This window comes from Sorex fumeus, unplaced genomic scaffold, assembly GCF_029834395.1.
Source record: "Sorex fumeus unplaced genomic scaffold, SorFum_2.1 ptg000128l, whole genome shotgun sequence".
Classification (NCBI taxonomy): Eukaryota; Metazoa; Chordata; class Mammalia; order Eulipotyphla; family Soricidae; genus Sorex; species Sorex fumeus.
The window spans coordinates 809445-828466 of record NW_026606185.1 but is presented as its reverse complement, the minus strand read 5'-3'; the positions used below and the strand labels follow the sequence as shown (position 1 = coordinate 828466).

The 19022-nt window shown below is 58.5% G+C and overlaps 1 protein-coding gene across 1 annotated transcript; it reads right to left on the bottom strand.

Moving 5' to 3' along the window:
• Positions 1-885: 885 nt before the first annotated feature.
• On the bottom strand, positions 886-18199 carry DNAI2 (dynein axonemal intermediate chain 2). The gene is made up of 13 exons (XM_056138400.1): positions 18137-18199; positions 15298-15491; positions 13866-14027; positions 12906-13027; positions 12190-12332; positions 11397-11510; positions 6605-6744; positions 5890-6012; positions 4044-4267; positions 3179-3314; positions 2498-2644; positions 1433-1660; positions 886-996 (listed from the first exon to the last, which is right to left on the bottom strand). The coding sequence occupies exons 2-13, from the start codon at positions 15478-15480 to the stop codon at positions 886-888; spliced, it is 1833 nt and encodes a 610-aa protein (XP_055994375.1). The 5' UTR covers positions 15481-15491; positions 18137-18199.
• Between the last annotated feature and the right edge of the window lie 823 nt (positions 18200-19022).

Here is a 19022-nt window from a genome sequence, read left to right as displayed (position 1 = left end):
AGGCAAACGCCCTACTCACTGTTCTATGGTTCCAGCTTGAGTTTGTTGTTTTGTTGTTGTTTTTTTTCGTGTGTGTGTGTGTGTGTGTGTTTTGTTTTTGTAAAGAACGACAGGAGAAATCTTAGCAAAGAGAATGACAACCTGGCAAGGCAATTTGGTGTTTAATGTGCCATGTCTGCCCAGGGAGAAGCGTTGGCAGCAGCTTGGGGCCCACGCTACAGTGCCCGCCCCCCACGGAAACTCCCCGGAGACAATGGACAGAAGCGGGAGGTGCCTTGGCACCCTGCCCTGGGCCTGTGGGCACTCTGAGAGGGACGAAGGGAAAAGGGCGGAGGGGGGTCCTGGAGAAGTGGTCCAGGGCTGAGAGACCTGGGCAGCCCAAGGCGTGCCAGGGATGGGTAGGGCTGCCCCGCCCTCCCGCCATGGCCCACTCCGGTCTTGGCTCTGTCCAGTTGCATTTAGAGGGAGGGTCCCAGGGTCTGAGGTGGCTCTAAGAGCTGGACTTTAGGCTTCCTCCAGGTTTGGTCTCAGCCCCGCCTGGCTTCAGCACCAGGTGTAGCCCCCCAAAAAAACAAAAACAAAAAAATCGAACAGGAGGCCAGAGAGATAGCACAGTGGTTAGGGCACTGGCCTTCCACAGGCTGACCCGGGGTCCCGGCACCACGTCAAGTCAGAGCCCCTCCAGAAGCGACTCCTGAGCATGGAGCCAGGAGTCAGCCCTGAGCACCGCTGGGTGTGGCTCCCCAGAAAATAAACCCAAAAACCCAATAAACATACATAGACCGGGGAGAGGACTCAGCCCTCCACTGGGGAAGCCAGGTGGTGCCAGGGGCGGGGAGGGGGCTCCCGGGCACGGGGTGCCGGCCGCGGCCGCCGCCTGCCAGGCTAAGGCTCCTCGGCTTCGTTGGTCTCCCCCAGGGGGCTCACCCCCTCGCCCTCGGAGGCCCCCTCGCCATCGCTCTGCATGTCCTGCTCCTCCTCCACATGAGCCAGCGTCTACCAGGACAAAACACAGTCGTGTCGGCGGGGGGCACCTGCCCCAGGCCCCAGAGCTTAACAGGGCAAGGGGCCCGGAAGCCCCAGCAGAGCCTGGCTCGGGCTCTGAGACAGACCTAAAGATCAGCAGGCGGGTGGCAGCCAGGCGCCCAGGACCCCTACCCGCACCCCGCCCCTCCCATGTCCCCTGTCCCCCTGCACTCTGACCCCCACACCCCTGCTCCCTGGCTCCCCACCCATGCCCCAGGCCCCTCATGTCCCCCTAACACCCTGGACCTCCCATACCCCCTACATCCCCCCTGCTCCTCCTGGACCCCTCCCAAGTCCCCCCACACTCCCCAGCGCTCCCCCCATGCCCCAGATCCCCCATGTCTCCCCCACGCTCCTGACATCCCCCCATCCCTCACCCCTGCACCCCTGCGCCCCGGACCCCTACAGGCGTTTGCTTGTTCTTCAAGGCCTCCGCCTCCTTCTTCCTCAGCTCCGAGAAGATGATGTCGAAGAACTCCTCCTCCGCCTTGGCCACTAGCTCGTCCATGGTACCCGACAGCTCGGTGTCCCGCAGCTCCTCGTCCCGGCCCTCGGCGCGGCCCTTCTCCTTCAGCCGCATCTCCCGGTGCCGCGCCTCCAGGATCTTCTCACGTCTCGTCTCCCGCTCGAAGATCTAGTTGGGCCCGAGCGAGAGCACAGCGGGGAGGCACTCGCCTGGCACGCCGCCCACTCGGGGTGAATACCCGGCATCCCAGAGGGTCCCCGAGCCCTGCCAGGCATGGTCCACAAGCACAGAGCCAGGAGTCAGCCCTGAGCACAGAGCCAGGAGTCAGCCCTGAGCACCATCAGGTGTGGCCCCGAAACAACAACAAGATCTGGGCCGTGCTCCGGGATTCAGAGAGAGCCAGAGTAGGGGCCGGGGGGGCTCTGGGTGCAGTGTCCCCTCCAGCTCTGCTCCAAGCATCTCCCCAGAGAGGTGGGAGGTGGGAACAGGGATTCTCCCTGCCCACCCACCACCAGCAACTCCAAGTCTGCAGAGTGCAGAAAATTCTGGAACAGCAGCATGTGGCAGCCCCGGGCCGGCTCAAGGGTGGAATTCTGTCTCAGCCAGAGCCCAGAGGTTTTTCCTTGGAGTCTCCATTCTACACGTGCCCTTCCAGGCAGGTCAGCTGTGGGGGTGGGGGGCTGGGGGCAGCCCATCTTTCTTCTCCGCCTTGTTTTGGCGGATTCTATGAAACAGAAGCAGCTGGAACCAGCTGCACTGAGCGGGGTCCATGGATGGGTGGGACCCTGATCTCCTCCAGGAGAGATCCCTGAGCACAGAGCCAGGAGTGAGCTCTGAACATAGAACTGGGGGTGAACCCTGAGCACAGAGGCAGGAGCAATCCCTGAGCAGCGGAAACATGTGGGTTTGGGGTTGAAAGGCTGAGCCCCAGGGCAGGGCTGTGCCTTGGCTGCATGCCCGCGGCTTGGCAGGGAGGCCCCCAGCCCTGCACACTCCAGCACTCACGGAGGAAGCCATGTTCCGCTCGTTCTTCTGCATGGTGGAGAGTCCGGGGGACACCTCCAGCAGCGTGGTGGTCCCTAGTTGGGAGCCACAGGCGATGAAGGTCCCGTTGTCTTGCACCCGGAGGCAGTAAAGGGGCTCGTCGCTCACCTGCGGAGGGGCCGGTGTGACCCCTCCTGGACCGAGGGCCTGGCCCTGCCCCTGGCCCGCAGGACCCAGCACAAACCCTTAGCCTGGTTGTCAAGGTCCTTCCAGGGGTTCCCCCAGCCTTACTGCACCCCTGCCCACCCCACGTCCATCCTCCCCAAGCCCAGCAGTGGCACAGCACTGGCCGTAAGAAACGACAGCCTGAGTGCAGCTGAGTTACTGAGATACAACGATCATCGATCAATGGATCAATCGATCAGCTCAGCTGTCAGGAATCCTGTATGAGGGTGCTGAAGGAAGTGGTGGGGGGGCATGCATTGACTTTTCTTCCTGTTCTTTCTTGGGGGGGGGCCACACTCAATGGTGCTCAGGGATGACTCCTGGCTCTGTGCTCAGGGACCACTGCTGGTGGGGCTTAGGGGACTCTATGGGGTGCCGGGGATGGAACCCGGGTTGGCCATGTGCAAGGCAAACGCCCTCCCCGTTGTACAGGGCCCTGGGAGACCCCGATGCCTGGGGGCTGGGTGGCTGCAGGACCTTCAGGCTGAGCGCCGGGTCGCAATGCTTGAACACAAAGTCCCAAATGTCCAGGGTCCCATCCATCTTGGTGGTGAAGAACACGGCCGGCCTCACAGGGCTCCAGGTGCCATCCGTGAGGTAAGCCATGTGGTACCTGTCGGGGGTAGTCAGGGCCTCACAGGAGGTCTCACAGGAGGCAAACATTCTCCCTCCTTGCCCACCCATGACCCTCTAGAGCTCACTAGAAGCTCCAACAACCTTCCAGGTCTGGCCCCATCCACTCACTGGCCAGGGACCTCTCCACAGCTAATCCATATACCAGCCAGATGTTGGGAGCCCCCAGATGTGAGACTCGACAAAGGGAATTGCAGGAACCCCCCAGCAGAGTTAATGAGGTTATCGGGCTGGAGGGGACAGGGCAGTTGGAGGCGTTGCCTTGCATGCGGCCAACCTGAGTTCAATCCCTGGCACCCCAGAGCTGCCTCCCGGCCCTGCCAGGAGTGAGCCCCAAGCGCAGAGCCAGGAATAAGTTCTGAGCACCACCAGGTGTGGCCCCCAAACCAAACCAGACCAGAAACAGCACCCGGTCTGCCCTGGTTCGGGACATCTCAGCCCAGGAACTAAAGCCAAGGTGGTCCTGGCGAGCTCCATTCCCTCCTGGGGCTTCTCAGCATCACCTGCTCCTGGCCTGGCCTTCAGGCCTCTAAACACAGACTCACGGTGGTGACCGAGACCATCAGGGGCCTGGACAGTGTGAGGGCGAGGATCTCTGCATGCCCCAACCTGGCCTCGGTGGGGGGCGTCAGGGCAGGAGTGCGGCTCTGCAGGAGGGACAGCCACTCGGAGGGCCACCCGCCCCTCGCCCGCCCCCCACCCCCCTTACTTCGTCCACATGATGGATGACTCTCGGCTGTCTTCCGACCATATGCGAGCCGTCCAGTCGCCAACCGTCAGGAAGTTCTTGGGGTAGAAGGGGTTCCTCTGGAGCGCATAAATGGGGCCGTGGTGGCCCGAGAAGGTGCACACGATCTTCTCGCCCGCCGTCTTGGCCTTGCGGTTGCAGGAGATGACGATGCCCTGCTCTGTGCCCACCATGAACTTGGTGGGCTGTGGAGGGGACGAACACGGGCCGGGGCCTCCATCAAGCGGAAGCTCTGCGGAGCTTGGCGGGCAGGGCAAGGGGAGGCGCGAGGCAGAAGCCGGGCCGGGGCCCCAGGGAAGCCCATCTTGGGCTGCCCCCCCTTTTTCTTTCCTTTTTTTTTTCTTTTTGGGTTGTACCCAGTGACGTACAGGGGTTACTCCTGGCTCATGCACTCAGGAATCACTCCTAGCGGTAGCTCAGGGGACCATAGGGGATGCTGGGAATCGAACCTGGGTCGGCTGCGTGCAAGGCAAACGCCCTCCCCGCTGTGCTATCACTCCAGCCCTCCCCCTTTTCAGACCCCACTGTTTAGGAGAAGCCGCTCGAGGGCCGACGCTGCGGCTCCCCCCTGTCGCCCCTGTACCCTGAGAGTCTCTTCACTGGCCTGGGGGAATCCACAGCACCCAAGAGGCCACAAGGAAACCAGGCTCATGTGGGGTTCTCTATGCCTGGAGCTCAGGTATTGCCAGCAGCCAAGCTATGAGGCTCTGTAGGCCGTGGCTGGTCCTCTGTCCCCTGCGGCCTGTGTGATCCTTGACCTCTTGATACCCTGACGCTCCCCAGCTGGTAGGTGCTCTGTTCACATTTGTAGACTCTCTGCCCAGTGCTCACCCCATTCCCAAGTGTGGCCTCCCTCTGCCATACAAGGCTCTGTCCACTCTATGTCCTTCAGCTTGGCTTCCAGCCACACCAGTCCTGCCAGGGTCCTGGCAGGACCAAGCCCACAGGGGCCGTGCAGAACTGGGGGGCTGGGGAGGGGCTCCCTGAGCGGGAGAGGCGTTTTCCAGGTGCCTCTGCAGTCCCCGGGGGTGACAGACTCCCCGCAGACCCAGGCTGCCGTTTCCCCACTCAAGCGAGGCACTGATGAGGCTCCCATCCCCGAGAAAAATGAGGGACAGAGGGACTCAGGCCTTTCCTCCCCACACCCGCACACCCTCCCCGATTCCTGCCAGCCTGCGGGAGCCCATGTGACCTGGTGACCGTCCAAGGGGGAAACCAGGTCCAGCTGGCAAGATGCAATCCAGGGGCCAGCCAAGCCTGGCACCATGGACTGCACATTATTTTCTGCTTCCAGAAGCTTCCCTCGGACACTCACATCACGACTCAATTCGGAATTGCTCTTTTTCGACTCTGGTCTCTTTTCTGGGGGTAGGGGCTCCGGGACAGTAGCCGGCTCCGCTGGGGCGTTCCCCAAATCCCCCCTCTCTGGGTTCTCCTCCGGCTGGACCCTGAGTCTCCTGACATCACTTCCTCTCCTCCCCCTCCCCCTCTTGCCCCAAAACAAACCACCAGCCCAGGGACCTTCCCAAACAGAGGCCTGGGCTCCCGCTGCTGGCCCTGGCGGCCTCTTTCACAGAAGGGGCTTTTCTGGACCCTTGTCTTGTTTTTCCCCAGGAACCAGCGAGAAGGAGCAAAGGGGCCATGCCCAGGAGGCTGGGCTGCTCCCTACTGGAGAGGGGGCATGACCACCACGGGGGCTGGTCCACAGCGCCCCCTGGAGGACATCAGCGTCCTCTGCACTGGCCTTGGCCTGCCCCGGCTCTCTGGGCCACAGGCCACCCAGGGGAGGACACGGAAGGACACTCACCAGTGCTGACTCGAATTCCAGCGAGATGGCCCCCAGGGCGTTTTCCAGCATCTCCTTCCGGGTGATGTCCATGATCACCACCTCGGTGGGCTCACTCAGCTTCCGGATGTCCCACCACATGACCTGCAGGGACCGGCCACCTGGAGGCGCAGGCCCCGGAACGGGGGTGTTCTCCTGGCTTTGACCTGTCCACACCCCTCACTGTGCAGGGCCAGCCCTGGGCACAGAAGGCAGGGAGCGTGTATGTTGGGTTGGGGATGATGTTGTATGTGATTGGGGGTGGACGCTGTGTGTGGGTTGGGGGGATGGTCACTGTCGGGGTGATGGTCACTGTGTGGCGGTGGGGATGGTCACTACTGAGGAGGGGGGCTCGGACGACAGGAGAGCATTTGCCTTGAACACAGCCAGCCTGGGTTCGATTCCCGGCACCCCCTCTGGTCCCTGAGCACAGAGCCAGGAGTCAGCCCTGAGCCCCTCTGGGTGTGCTCCTCCATGCTCCCAAAAAGTGAAACGTAAAAGCAACGTTTGCGGGTAGGTGCAGTGGGGAACCCCTGCCCTGCCCCTGAAGCCTGGCCCCCTGCCCTGCCCCTGAGGCCCCGCCCCTGTTCCTGAGCCCCGCCCCTCACCCGAGGCCCCTCCCTCTCCGAGGCCCCGCCCCGGTCCCTGAGGCCCCGCCCCTTCCCGGGCTCCGCCCCAGCCCCGACCCTCCCGGTACCTGCCCGTCAGTGGACGCCGAGAAGCATTCGGTGCCTGTCTTGGACTGCAGCCAGATGGAGCCGTACACGGGGTCGCGGTGGCTGAACTCGATCGTGGACAGCTCTGCCACCAGGCTGCCCTTCCGCGTGTCCCAGCAGGCTGGGGGGCGAGATGGGTGGGCCGCTCAAGGGGGAACGGGGGACCCCACCCTGGTGCAAACGTGTTGGTGTGTTGGTGTTCAGCATCAAGGTTGGATTCGCCCAAACAGAGCTTCCCGCTGCTCCCCCCCCCCCACCCCCCCCCCCGGTTCCCTGATCCTCTAAAAAGCCTCCCGAGTAGACACTTGCTTCATTCCGCTGAACCTTGACCACCATACTAGCCCTGGGGAAGTCACTGGGCCAGGCACAGGTGTTGAGGGACAGGAAGGGGACCTGCAAGTTTGGCCCATCAGAGAACCTCTGTGGCAGTCGGGGAAGGCTTCCTGGAGGAAGAGCCAAGATGGAGCATGAGGAGCCTGGCAGAGGAAGAAAACCCTCCCCAACAGAGGATGAGCTTCACTGCTGCAGAAACTCAGCTTCGTTCATCATCTGCTCCTCTGTTGGCTGCCTCTCAGGGAAAGGAAACAGGAAACTTTACCTGGACCCCAAGTGCCCATGAGGACATCCCTATTTCTGCTCAGGGCTGACTCCTACCTCTGTGCTCAGAAATCACTCCTGGTGGGGTTCAGGGGGGCCATATGGAGTGTCAGGGATTAAAGCCAGGCAAGAGTCTTCCCCACTGTATGACAGCTCTGGCCCAAGTCCCAGGGACAAATCTTCCTCGCAGAGGTGACTTGGGTCCTCCCCTCCTCTCCCTCCACAGCTGCCACCGTGGGTTCAATCCCCGGCATCCCATAGTGTAGAACTACAAGTGAGCCCTGAGCACAGAGCCAAGAGTAAGCCCTGAGCACTGCTGGGTATGGTCCCAAACCCAAACAAAAACAGTAGGCTGAGGCCAGATAGTAGTACAGTGGGTAGGGCCCTTGCCTTGCAGGAGGTTTACCCAGATTCAGTGCCAAGCACCCCATTTTGTCCCCCAAAGAGTGCCAAGAGTACCCCTGAGCACTGTTGAGTGTGGCCCCAGAAGAAAATAAAAACAAAAGGCTAAGCAGATAGCTGACGGGCAGAGCTGGAGGAGGGCGTCCAGGGAGTCTTGGAAACTCTGAAATGCTCCTGAGAAAATCCCCAATGCAGGCACAGCTGTGAGCACGCCTCCCAGGTGCAAATCACCAAAAATGATCCCCTGAGGCCGGAACAATAGCCCAGCGGGGAGGGTATTTGCTTTGCACACGTGGCCGACTGAGTTTGATTCCCTGTATTTTATATGGCCCCAGCCCACCCCCACCGCCCCAGCACCGCCAGAAGTAATGCATGAGCCAAGAGCCAGGAGTAACCGGTGAGTGAGCACCGCCAGGTGTGACCCCAAAACAAAACAAAACCAAAATTCCCTGACCTCCGCCAGGGGGTGGTCCTGAGCACAGACTTAGAACAAATCTCTGCTCTCCTCTGGGTGCTATTGGGGAGAGGGGACTTTGAACTTTGGGTGGGGGGTGGTCCAGTCAGACAGACTGAGAAAGGCCGGATGGGTGGTTTATGGGACCTTTAACACGGAAAGTGGAAAGCTACTTCCCTGGGGGACCCTGATTTCTCCGAATGAGAGAAAAATCCCCCTGTGATAATCCACTTTAGAAAATCTTGCCCCCATCAGGCACTTTAGTTCCCTGCCCGCCTGTAAAAGTTCAGCCTGGATGGGGCTGGAGCAATAGCAGAGCAGGTAGGGCGTTTGCCTTGCGCGCGGCCAACCCGGTTCGATTCCCAGCATCCCATGTGGTCCCCTGAGCACTGCCAGGAGTAAGTCCTGAGTGCAAAGCCAGGAGTAACACCTGTGCGTTGCCGGGTGTGAACCCCCAAAAAAGCAAAAAAAAAGTTCAGCCAGGTTAAATTAGCATAGACGGGCAAATGTCTGTAAACAGATGCTTGCCCTTATTTTTCTGAGGAATGTTGGTTTTTTGTTTGTTTTTGTTTGGGGGCCACTCCTGGCCAGTGCTCAGGACTTTTTCCTGGTTCTGAGTTCAGGGATCACTCCTGGCAGGGCTCAGGGGACCATATGGGGTATTGGGGATTGAACCCAGTTCAGAGGCATGCAAGGCCAATGCCTCCCCTCGTACTATCACTCTGGCCGCAAGTAATGTTGGTTCAAGACAATACCTATATGGAGAGCTAGTACCGTGGGTTCAATCCTGCGCTTCTCCTATGGTCCCCCAAGCCCCATCAGGAGTAATTCCTGAGCACAAAGCCAGGAGTAACCCCTGACAACGTCGGGTGTGGCCCCCCCAAACAAAATTAAACAAACAAGAACAAAGACGGTCCACTGGGATTCTTTTTAAGAGGAAGACCAAAGCAACTCTCAGTTGGAAAATGTACAGGAACTGAAATGAAAATTCAAGAGCACAAACTCGGCAGGTAGCTGAGAGGGCAGAAGTGACTGAGCATGGTGACAGGCCACTGCAGATGATCCAGGCTGAGAAAGAAAAGCAAATGAAGGAGGGGAAGCAAAGTTTCAGAGAGCAGAGGGGTGCACCCCCCACAGAAGTCGTAGGATGAGAGGGGAAAGAGAGGGGCCCAGGGCGAACAGGTAACAGGAGCTTCCAGCTTTCTTTTATTTTTCTTTTTGGGTCACACCCAGCAATGCACAGGGGTTATTCCTGGCTCTGCACTCAGGAATTACCCCTGGCAGTGCTCAGGGGACTATATGGGATGCTGGGAATCGAACCCAGGTTGCCACATGCAAGGCAAACGCCCTACCCGCTGTGCTATCACTCCAGCCCCAAGCTTCCAGCTTTGAGGGAATAAAACCCTGAATCTGCACATGTAAGAACTCAGTACTTCCAGAGTAGGATGAGTTGAAAGACAGTCACATCAAAACATGCCTTGCTCCTAACAAAAGTGAGCGAGAGAGAGAGAGAGAGAGAGAGAGAGAGAGAGAGAGAGAGAGAGAGAGAATCAGAAAAGCCAGCAAGAGTGTGAAGGACCAGGAACAAAGTCAGAAGGGCCAGCCAGAGTGGAGGGGAGCACAGTGGGGAGGGTGTTTGCCTTGCATGCAGTCAACCTGGGTTTGATCCCCGGCATCCCATATGGTCCACCTGAGCAACACCAGTAGTAATTGTAATTCCTGAATGCAGAGCCAGGAGTAACCCCTGAGCAAGGGAAAAAGAAACAGTCAGAAATCAGGGGCCAGAGCAATGGTACAGCGGTGGGGAGGGCTTTTGCCTTGCATGTGGCTGACCCAGGTTCGATCCCCGGCATCCCATATGGTCCCCTGAGCACCACCAGAAGTAATCCCTGAGTGCAGAGCCAGGAGTAGCCCCTGAGCGTTTTTGGGTGTGACCCCCTTCCCCCCAAAAACATCATAAATGAAATAGGGGCTTCACCGTCACCTTTACGAACCCAAAGCGACTCCGACTCTCCGGGGTTGTCACAAACAAATGACTAACTGGAGAAGTTCAAAAAAGGCAAAGAGACTGGGAAGAAACAGAATGTGGCAGAACTGATCATTGAAAGTGTTTCCATTGGTGACTTTTGCAACAGCACTCAGGAAAAGCCCCAAAAGAGCAGAGAGCCTGGGGGCTCCCACAGAACACGGGAGAAATTCATGCTTATGCTGGAGCTGGAGAGATGCCAACCAGGGCGAAAGGCACTGGCCTTGCACACAGCCGACCCCGGTTCGATTCCTGGCACCCCAGATGGTCCCCTGAGCACAGAGCCGGGAGTAAGCCCTGAATGCAGCAAGAGTCCCAAAACAACAAACCAGAATTCGTGGCAGCTTCTTGCCAGCTTGTCCTGACACACCAGAGAGGGGCAACGCTTCCGCTTGCTCCGTACCAAGGGTGTGGCTCAATTTCTATATCAGCTTTGTCTGCTGAGTTGGAGTCCCCCTCCCTGCCCCCCTGCCATATCCTGGCCCCTTCACCCTTGGACCCCCAGGCTGGCTTAGATGACGCTGCAGGAAATGCAACTTGAGTTCACTCGGCTTTTTTTTTTTTTTTTTTTGCTTTTTGGGTCACACCCGACACTGCACAGGGGTTACTCCTGGTTCTGCACTCAGGAATTACTCCTGGCAGTGCTCAGGGGACCATATGGGATGCTGGGAATCGAACCCAGGTCGGCTGTGTGCAAAGCAAACGCCCTACCCGCTGTGTTATGGCTCCAGCCCCTCACTCGGCCTCTTGTCTCCTTCACTTTCTTTCTGCCAAACAGGTTTATTCAGGAAGCTAAAGGGAATGAAGAGAGAGTGCATGGTCTTTTCCCGAGCAGAAGGCCCCAAGCAGTGACGAGAATCATTTTCCCAGGATGAGGAAATTTGCCCTAAAGTCAGAATGTCCACAGTTCAGACAGAGGTGAGCCAAGGAGACCTCCTGAACTTTCTCTCTGCAGCTAATTTTGTTTTCTTTGTTTGTTTGTTTGGGGACCACACCCAGAGGTGCTCATGGCTTACTTACTCCTGGCTCTGTGCTCAAGGATCACTCCTCGTGAAGACGCCATGAGATGTCTGGGATTGAACTGGGGGTCTGCACGCCAGATCATCACCCTGCCCACCGTATTATCTCTCTGGCCCCTTTGTTTTGGTTTTTCTGTTTTGTTTGAAGCACATTCAGGACCACGGTGACTCTTGCCACTGGCCACACAGCGGAGGGCCAGGGGTGGGGGAGTGCCCAGGAGCTGGACTGTCGTGAGGGGTTCGGCTCCAGGGGTAGGGTCTGGATGTCCCCTCACCAATCTGCCCGTTGTAGCAGCCCCCCAGCAGCACGTGGGAATCTTTGGGGTTGTACTCCAAGGTGACCAGAGGGGAGGCCGGCTTCAGGGTCATCTCAGGCCTGTTGGGGTTGTCTGCAAAGCGGGAGAAACAGGCAGGGGGAGCAGTTTGCCCATGATCTAATTAGTCTCTCTGCATCCTACGCTTAGCTGTCACATACCGTCCATCAGCCGTCGACGTCCACCATCTGTCACTGCCTAGAACCTGAGCATCTTCGCCATCGTTTACCTGTCTGCCTCCTGTCCATCCGTCCGCCCATCTGTCCACTTGCCCACCCATTCGTCAACTACTAAACTACTACCCTCACTGATAATCATCTATCACCATGTGCAAACCCTCCATCCATCTGCTCATCTTTAATCTATCATCTAGCTGTCATCTACCCATTCATCCATCATCTCTCCATTTGTCGGCCTGTCCGTCAACCCATTCATCTATCCGTCCACCTGTCTTCCCGCCAGAACTGGAAAGAAAAGGACAAAGTCACACAGTCGCACCCTTCTGTAGGTGTAGGGTGGGGTGGCAGGGAGATTGTTCTGGAAGCTCTTTCTCCAGGCCGCCACTCCGGAGGCCCAATTGGCCGCCTTGCCCTGAGGGGGGGTCTCTGAGTGGCTGTTAGCTGTGTGATCAGACTAGGGTCTGGGGCGGGGGGCAGGAGGAGATGGGACATGTAGCCCCGCCCACCAACCCAGCCCGGCCCCACCCCTGCCCCGCCCCTTATCCTGAAGCCCCGCCCTTGGCCCTGCCTCTCACCCAGGTCCCAGATGTAGGACTCATTGCTCATGCCCTGGGGTGCCCGTTGGAAATTCAGGCAGGAATACGCCACCGCCAGCTTCCGGCTGCCATCAGGGTGCCAGGACAGGTGTGTGGCAGGCCGCTTGATTTCCTGGGGATCCCTTTAGGGGGCAGCCAGAGAACAGAAGACTGAATGCAGGGTTCCCCCAAAGTCTTATTTATCTTCCTTTCTTCTTTTTTTGCGGGGAAGAACCACACCAGTTGATGCTCAGGGCTTACTCCAGGGGCTCTGTGTTCAGGGATCACTCCTGGCAGTGCTCGGAGGACCATAGGGCATGCTGGGGATCAAACCTGGGTCAGCCGCATGCAAGGCAAACACCCTCTACACTGTACTAACCCTCCACCCGCTTCCTTTCTTCCCCTCCTTCCTTCCTTCCTGAGCACAGCCAGTGGTGATCAGTGGTTACTCCTGGCTCTGTGCTCAGGGGTGTTGCTCCTGCTGGTATCTGAGGGACCAAGCAGTGATAGGGGTCAAAGTTGGACCTCCTGCATGCAAAGCCTGTGCTCCAGCCTGTGCTGGCTGGGTACCTCATGCTCTGTCCCTTCCTGGCCCGGCTCCCTGTACTCCCCTGAACCCCCATCCCAGTCCCCAGCGACTGGGGAAGACAGCCAGAGCTGTCGCTTCTGGAAGTGCCTGCCCAGAGGGGGTGCCACCTGCCTCCCTGTGGAGGCACCTGAAGACATTGATGGTCTTAGCTGAAGGGGCCTCCTCCATCACCTCCGCCGGGTCCTCATCGTCAAAGTACTCCTGGTAGATGTCGATGGAGTTGTTCTGTTTGATACAGTGCTCCATGATCTGAGGGACACAGTGGGCGGGGCAGGGGGGCTTCCATCAGTCTGACCAGGGCTGAGACAGTGTGTGGGAAGGACAAGAAACCACGGGCGGAGGCGGAAGCGACAGTACAGCAGAGAGAGCGTTTACCGAGCACACGGCCAACCCTGGTTGGATCCCCGGCATCCCATAAGGTGTCCTAATGCCCCCATGGAAAGTGAGTGCCTGGGTGTATGTGGGTTGTGTGTTCCTGCTCTATACCCAAACCCAACCCCGCTTCACCTCCAGAACTGATGTTGGTCCCCACTGAAATCGTTGGCAAAAAAACCACTCCTTTTTTGCTTTTGGTTGGGGGCCACACCCTGCCATGCTCAGGGGTTACTCCTGGATCTGCACTCAGGAATCACTCCTGGCGGTGCTCAGGGGACTTTATGGGATGCCGAGGTTGGAATGTGGGTCAGCTGCGTTGTGCAAGACAAACGCCCTCCCTGCTGTGCTATCTCTCCAGCCTCCCACACCCCCAGCATCTCTGTGGTGACCCTGAGTTTGTCTCTGTCCCCTCATGTACCACTGGGCACTGGAAATATGTCAGTTTCTTCCCTGCAACTTCCGGTGGGCCTGGTCTGAAGGGGCTGGATGGCCCCTGTGTTCAAGTCTCGGTGGTGGCGGGGACTGTCCTCTGGGGTCCATGGCCCTCAGGGTCTCTTCCCACTTTCAGGTTTCTAAGGAAAACTGTCCAGCCCTGTTCCTCTCTGCATCCCCAGAGACACTCCTTTCGGACCTTCTTTTGTGTCCTCCCCGCCGCCCCCTGGGAGGCCCCTCATTGTGCCCAGCTGCCCTCACCGTGCCCACCTGCCCTCACCGTGCCCAGCTGCACGATGGCGTTGATGTAATTCTCATCCTTTTCCACCTTCTTCCGGAAGCGAATGGTCTGCTCCAACTCCTGGGGGTTCACATCTTTGGGCCATCCCCCCTCGACGTGATTGATCCCCCGCGTCTCCATCTCGAACCGATCGGTGTTGGCCTGAAGAGAGAGCCACATGGACGAGACAGCTGGTCTGGGCTGATCGCAGGTGCGGTCAGGGTTCGGTGGCGCCCTTCCCACGATGCGTTACTCTGAGCCTCCGGCAGGGGGCGCTGGTCACTGGAGAGTCACCGCGTGTCACCCGCTTTGGAGTGTCTGCCCGTGGAAATGCGGGCTGGACTGGCTGAGCCCGTGACAGGGGGGCTCACCTCTTGGCCATATGCTAAAGAAAGGGCTCGGGACAGCCCCCTCCCCCCGCAACCCCACAAGGTCGCAAGGTCAGGCAGGCCAAGGCTCTGGGAGGCCAACACAGACCCACTTCAAGGCCTTGCCTTCTTTTCATTTTCTTTCTTTTTGGTTTGTTTTTGGGGTCTTGGGCATGCCTGGAGGATCTCAGGGATCGCTCCTGGAGGGAATCCAGGAAACCCATAGGATGCTGAGGACCGAAATCGGGTCAGCTGCATGCCAGACACGCACTTTACCCATTGGACTATTACTCCGAGCAAAAAAAAAAAAAAAAATATATATATATATATATATATATATTACAGGGGCTGGAGTGAGAGTAGAGCAGATAGGACATTTGCTTTGCACGCGGCCGACCAGGTTTGATTCCCCACATCCCATACGGTGTCCCGAGCACCGCCAGGAGTAATTCCTGAGTGCAGAGCCAGGAGTAATCCCTGTGCCATCACCAGGTGTGACTCCAAAAAACAAAAAGAAAATTTATTTTGACCAAAACAAATTTTTTTTGGCCGCACCCAGCGATGCTCAGGGGTTACTCGTGGCTCTGCGCCCAGGGATCACTCCTAGCCTCCTGGTGGTGTGTGGGGAACCCTATGGGATGCCAGGGATCAAACTCAGGTTGACCTCATGCAAGGCAAATGCCCTCCCTGCTGTCCTGGCCCTATATATTTTTCAGTTGTGCTAAGTGGACAGAAAGTCTAAACCAAGAAAACAATTGACGGGTGGGAAGCCTTAGAGACGGCACAGCAGGGAAGATGCTTGCTCTGCATGCAGCTGACTGGGCTTTGTTCCCCTGGCACCCCCAAGGACCCATGGGGAGGGGGTCTGAGCAGGAGCCCCTAATCTCCCGGTATGGGCAGGGGTGCTGGGCAGGGCTGTGCTGGTCCTCTGCCTCTCCCAGGGTGGAGCTCAGGGGGACCCTGTGCTCACACGCTCTGCGTCTGCCTAGTCCACATGACCTGCGTCCAGGCCAGTAGGGGCCCCGGGTCCTATGATGTGCCCGGCCACCAGCCCAGCCGCACACCTCGTGTTCGGACATGCTGGTGGAGCACTGGATGCCTGTGTCGATGGGGTTTCGCTCCACGAACTGCTCGGCCAGCTCGGGGTTGGGCGGAATGTCGATGTTCAGTTCCGCCTGGCGGTCCGAGAAGTTGCATTGCTTCCCGAACTCGCTGCGCTTCTTCAGGTACACGTATACGATCTCCATGGCACCAAGCACTGCGGGCAGAGCTGAGGTGAGGCATCCTGTAACCCCTCCCCGCCCCACACACACACCTGGAGAGGGCTCCAGGGAGGCTTCAGATTAGCAGTTGGGTTAGGAGTATGAATGTCACTGTCACCGTCCTCCCATTGTTCATCGATTTGCTCGAGCGAGCCCAGTAACATTGTGAGACTTGTTACTGTGTTTGGCATATCGAGTACGTCACGGGTAGCTTGCTAGGCTTTGCTATGCAGGTGAGATACTCTCGGTAGCTTGCTGGGCTCTCCGAGAGGGGCAGAAGAATCGAACTCTGGTCGGCTGTGTTGGCTGCATGTAAGGCAAAAGCCCTACGCACTGTGCTATGGCTCTAGCCCAGGAGTATGAATATGGGTTTAAAAAAAAAATCAGGGCTGGAGCCATAATACAGTAGGGAGGGGTTTGCCTTGTACGTGGGTTCGATCCTGCACATCCCATAGGGTCCCCGAGCACTGCCAGGAGTGTTTCCTGAGTGCAGAGTCAGCAATCAGCCCTGTAATGGGGTGTGACACCCCATGCTCCAGAAAGAGATAGTACAGGAAATAAGTGGCCAACTTCCCATTCCATTAACAGCACTGTATGGTTCCCCGAGCATGGCTGGGGGTAATCCTGAGCACAGAGCCCAGAGTAGCTCCTGAGCACCATCAAGTATGACCGAAACTCCCCCCAAAGGCAGCAACTGACAAGGCATTTCAGGAAACAGGAAGTGAGCCCCCTGCCCCAGGACATGCACAGACTGTTCCCACACACCAGCGGGGTCACCAAGATGAATCACCAGGTCAGGGCTGAGCTGGGGTCATGTCACTCCCCACCCGGCGAGACAAGTCCCGCGGGGACCCCAGCAAAGCCTGAGCACTCCAGACTGCCTGCGGGGCACCCTTCAGAGGAGGCCGAACACCCCGCCGCCCTCTGGGTGCTTGTGGGGAGATCAGCACCCTGCCCAACCCCGTGGGAAGCTGGAGACCCAGGCGTCTCAAGGGAGCACGGGACCCCAGATGGTACATCTGACGGTGGGCGGTCAGACCCCAAAGGATCAAGGCCCCCCTCCCTGTCTGCGGGGGAGCGCTGGAATGGGGGAAGCAGAACCCACAGTGAACAAAGAGGGTTTCCGAGAGTGCTGGGGCCGAGCAGAGCCACGAGGAACCCCAGGGTAGTGTTAGGAGGCATTCTTGGGGGAACAGGGTAATCTGATTTTTTTTTCTTTTTGGGTCACACCCGGCGTTACTTCTGGCGCTGCACTCAGGAATTAATCCTGGCGGTGCTCAGAGGACCATGTGGGATGCTGGGAATCGAACCCGAGTTGGCTGTGTGCAAGACAAATGCCCTACCCACTGTGCTAATGCTCCAGCCCTGGTAACCCCTATCTCGAGACTAGCGGAGTCCCTGGCAGGGCAGATGGAGGCAGGGGGAGGGGAGGCTTGTGACCCTCCTACCTGTGTCTCTGTGAACCTTCTGGAATTTGGGGTCCTCATGGAGTCACCTTCAAAAAGAGGCATTCCCAGAACCAGAGCAATAGGACAGTGGGGAGGGCACTCGCATGGTATGTGGCCAGCTCAGGCTTGATCCCCAACATCCCATACGGGAGTCATCCCTGATCACACAGCCAGGAATCAGCCCTGAGCATTGCCGGGTAGCACTGTCACTGTCCTCCCACTCAATTTGCTTGAGTGGGCACCAGTAACGTCTCACAACAAATTGTGAGACTTGTGACTGTTTTTTTGCATATTGAATACTTCATGGGGAGCTTGCCAGGCTTTGCCGTGCAGGCGGAATACTCTTGGTAGCTTGCCGGGCTCTCTGAGACGGGCAAAGGAATCGAACTCGGGTCGGCCATGTTGGCCGCATGCAAGGCAAACGCCTTACCCACTGTGCTAGAGCATTGCCAGGTGTGGCCCGAAAACAAATCAAAGACGTATTCCTGGGACGAGAGTGACAGCACAGCGGGTAGGGCACTTGCCTTGTACACAGCTGACCTAGGTTCGATCCCTGGCATCCCATCTGATTCCCCAAGCCTGCCAGGAGTAACCCCTGAGCACAGAGCAAGGAATAAGCCCTGAGCACCTCCCTATGTGCCCCCCCCCCAAAATAAACAATGGATTGGAATGAGAATATAGCGGGGAGGGCGTTTGCCTGGCATGGGGCAGACCTGGTTTAATCCCTAGCATCCCATTGAGTCCCCAGAGCACCGTTATGAGTAATTAATTCCTGAGTGCAGAACCAGGAGTAACTACTGAGCATCGCCAGGGGTGGCCCCAAACCCATAAATAAATAAACTAACAAAAAGAAAAAAATGAGGTCCGTAGGAAGACCTGTCTGGGTGCCTCCATCTCCGTAGAAAGCGCCGGGGGCCAGTCGCCAGCCCATCCCAGGCTGACCTCCCTTGGGGCAGCGAACACAGCGTTCAGGGTGCTCTCCCGCTTCCCTGCTGGAGGCAGAGCACGGAGAATGTGCAGGCGCCTGTGAGTGGGGACGGGGCAGCATCGAGGGGCGGCCGGGAGCACGGCGAAGTGGCCACCCCCGGGCGCTCGCCCAGGAGGACGCCCCGTCCGGGAGCTGATGGACCCCCGTCGGGGGCGCGGCCCCCGCGGTCTCCGTGCTGCCGCCGGACCCCGAAGCCCGCTCTTACCTTGGCTGAGACGCGGGAAAGCGCCGAAGCCGGGCTCGGCGGCTCCAGGGCGGCTCCAACGGCGTCTGCTCGTCGCCTAGCAACCCCCGCCGGGCCGGGAACGGCGGGGGCGGGGCCGACCGCGGCACGTGACCCCGGAGCCCGTCGGGCCCGCGCCGGCTAGCCAGAGGCCCAGGGACACACGGTCAGGGAGTCCAAGGCCCCGATGGGTGAAGAGTTGGGGAAAGTCTTGTCCGAGGTGGGCCCGATCCTCGGCATCCCATAGGGGTCCCCTGAACACCACCAGGAGTGATTCCTGAGTGCAGAGCCAGGAGCAACCTCTGAGCATCGCGGGGTGTGACCCCCCCAAAAAAAACAAAAACAAAAAACAAAACAAAAAAAGGTACAGCTACTTGCTTGCCATCAGGAATAGCCTTTGGCCATTTTCTTGCCCCTGTTCATGTCCTGCGCATTGTCTGAACATCCTCAAGTCTGACAACGCTGCATTAAAACTCCTGGAAAAGTGGCCTGGAACCCAGCTGACCAGGAGGCCCCCCAGAAGGCAGCCCTGAGCACTGCCGGGTGTCCCCCTCCACCCCCCTCCCCCCGCCCCGGAAAAAAATGAAGTCTGGAGATTGGCGGCAAGGCGATCCTGTAACTTCCCTGGCGGTTGGCACTTTGCAAACTTGTGTCCATTGAAGCATGAGAGTCTCCTAAACACAAGGCAATGAATGAATCATTATTTAAACTAACGATGGCTACCGGGGGCTAGAAGACGGGTTACCGCCTGATGGTGGCCGCTTGGGCAGGTGACCTTCCTTTCCTAAGACCCAGTTCTCATCACAGCAGAAGTACTTAGAAGTACACTGGACCTCAGGGGGCTGCCCAGTCTGGTGCCCACGGCGGA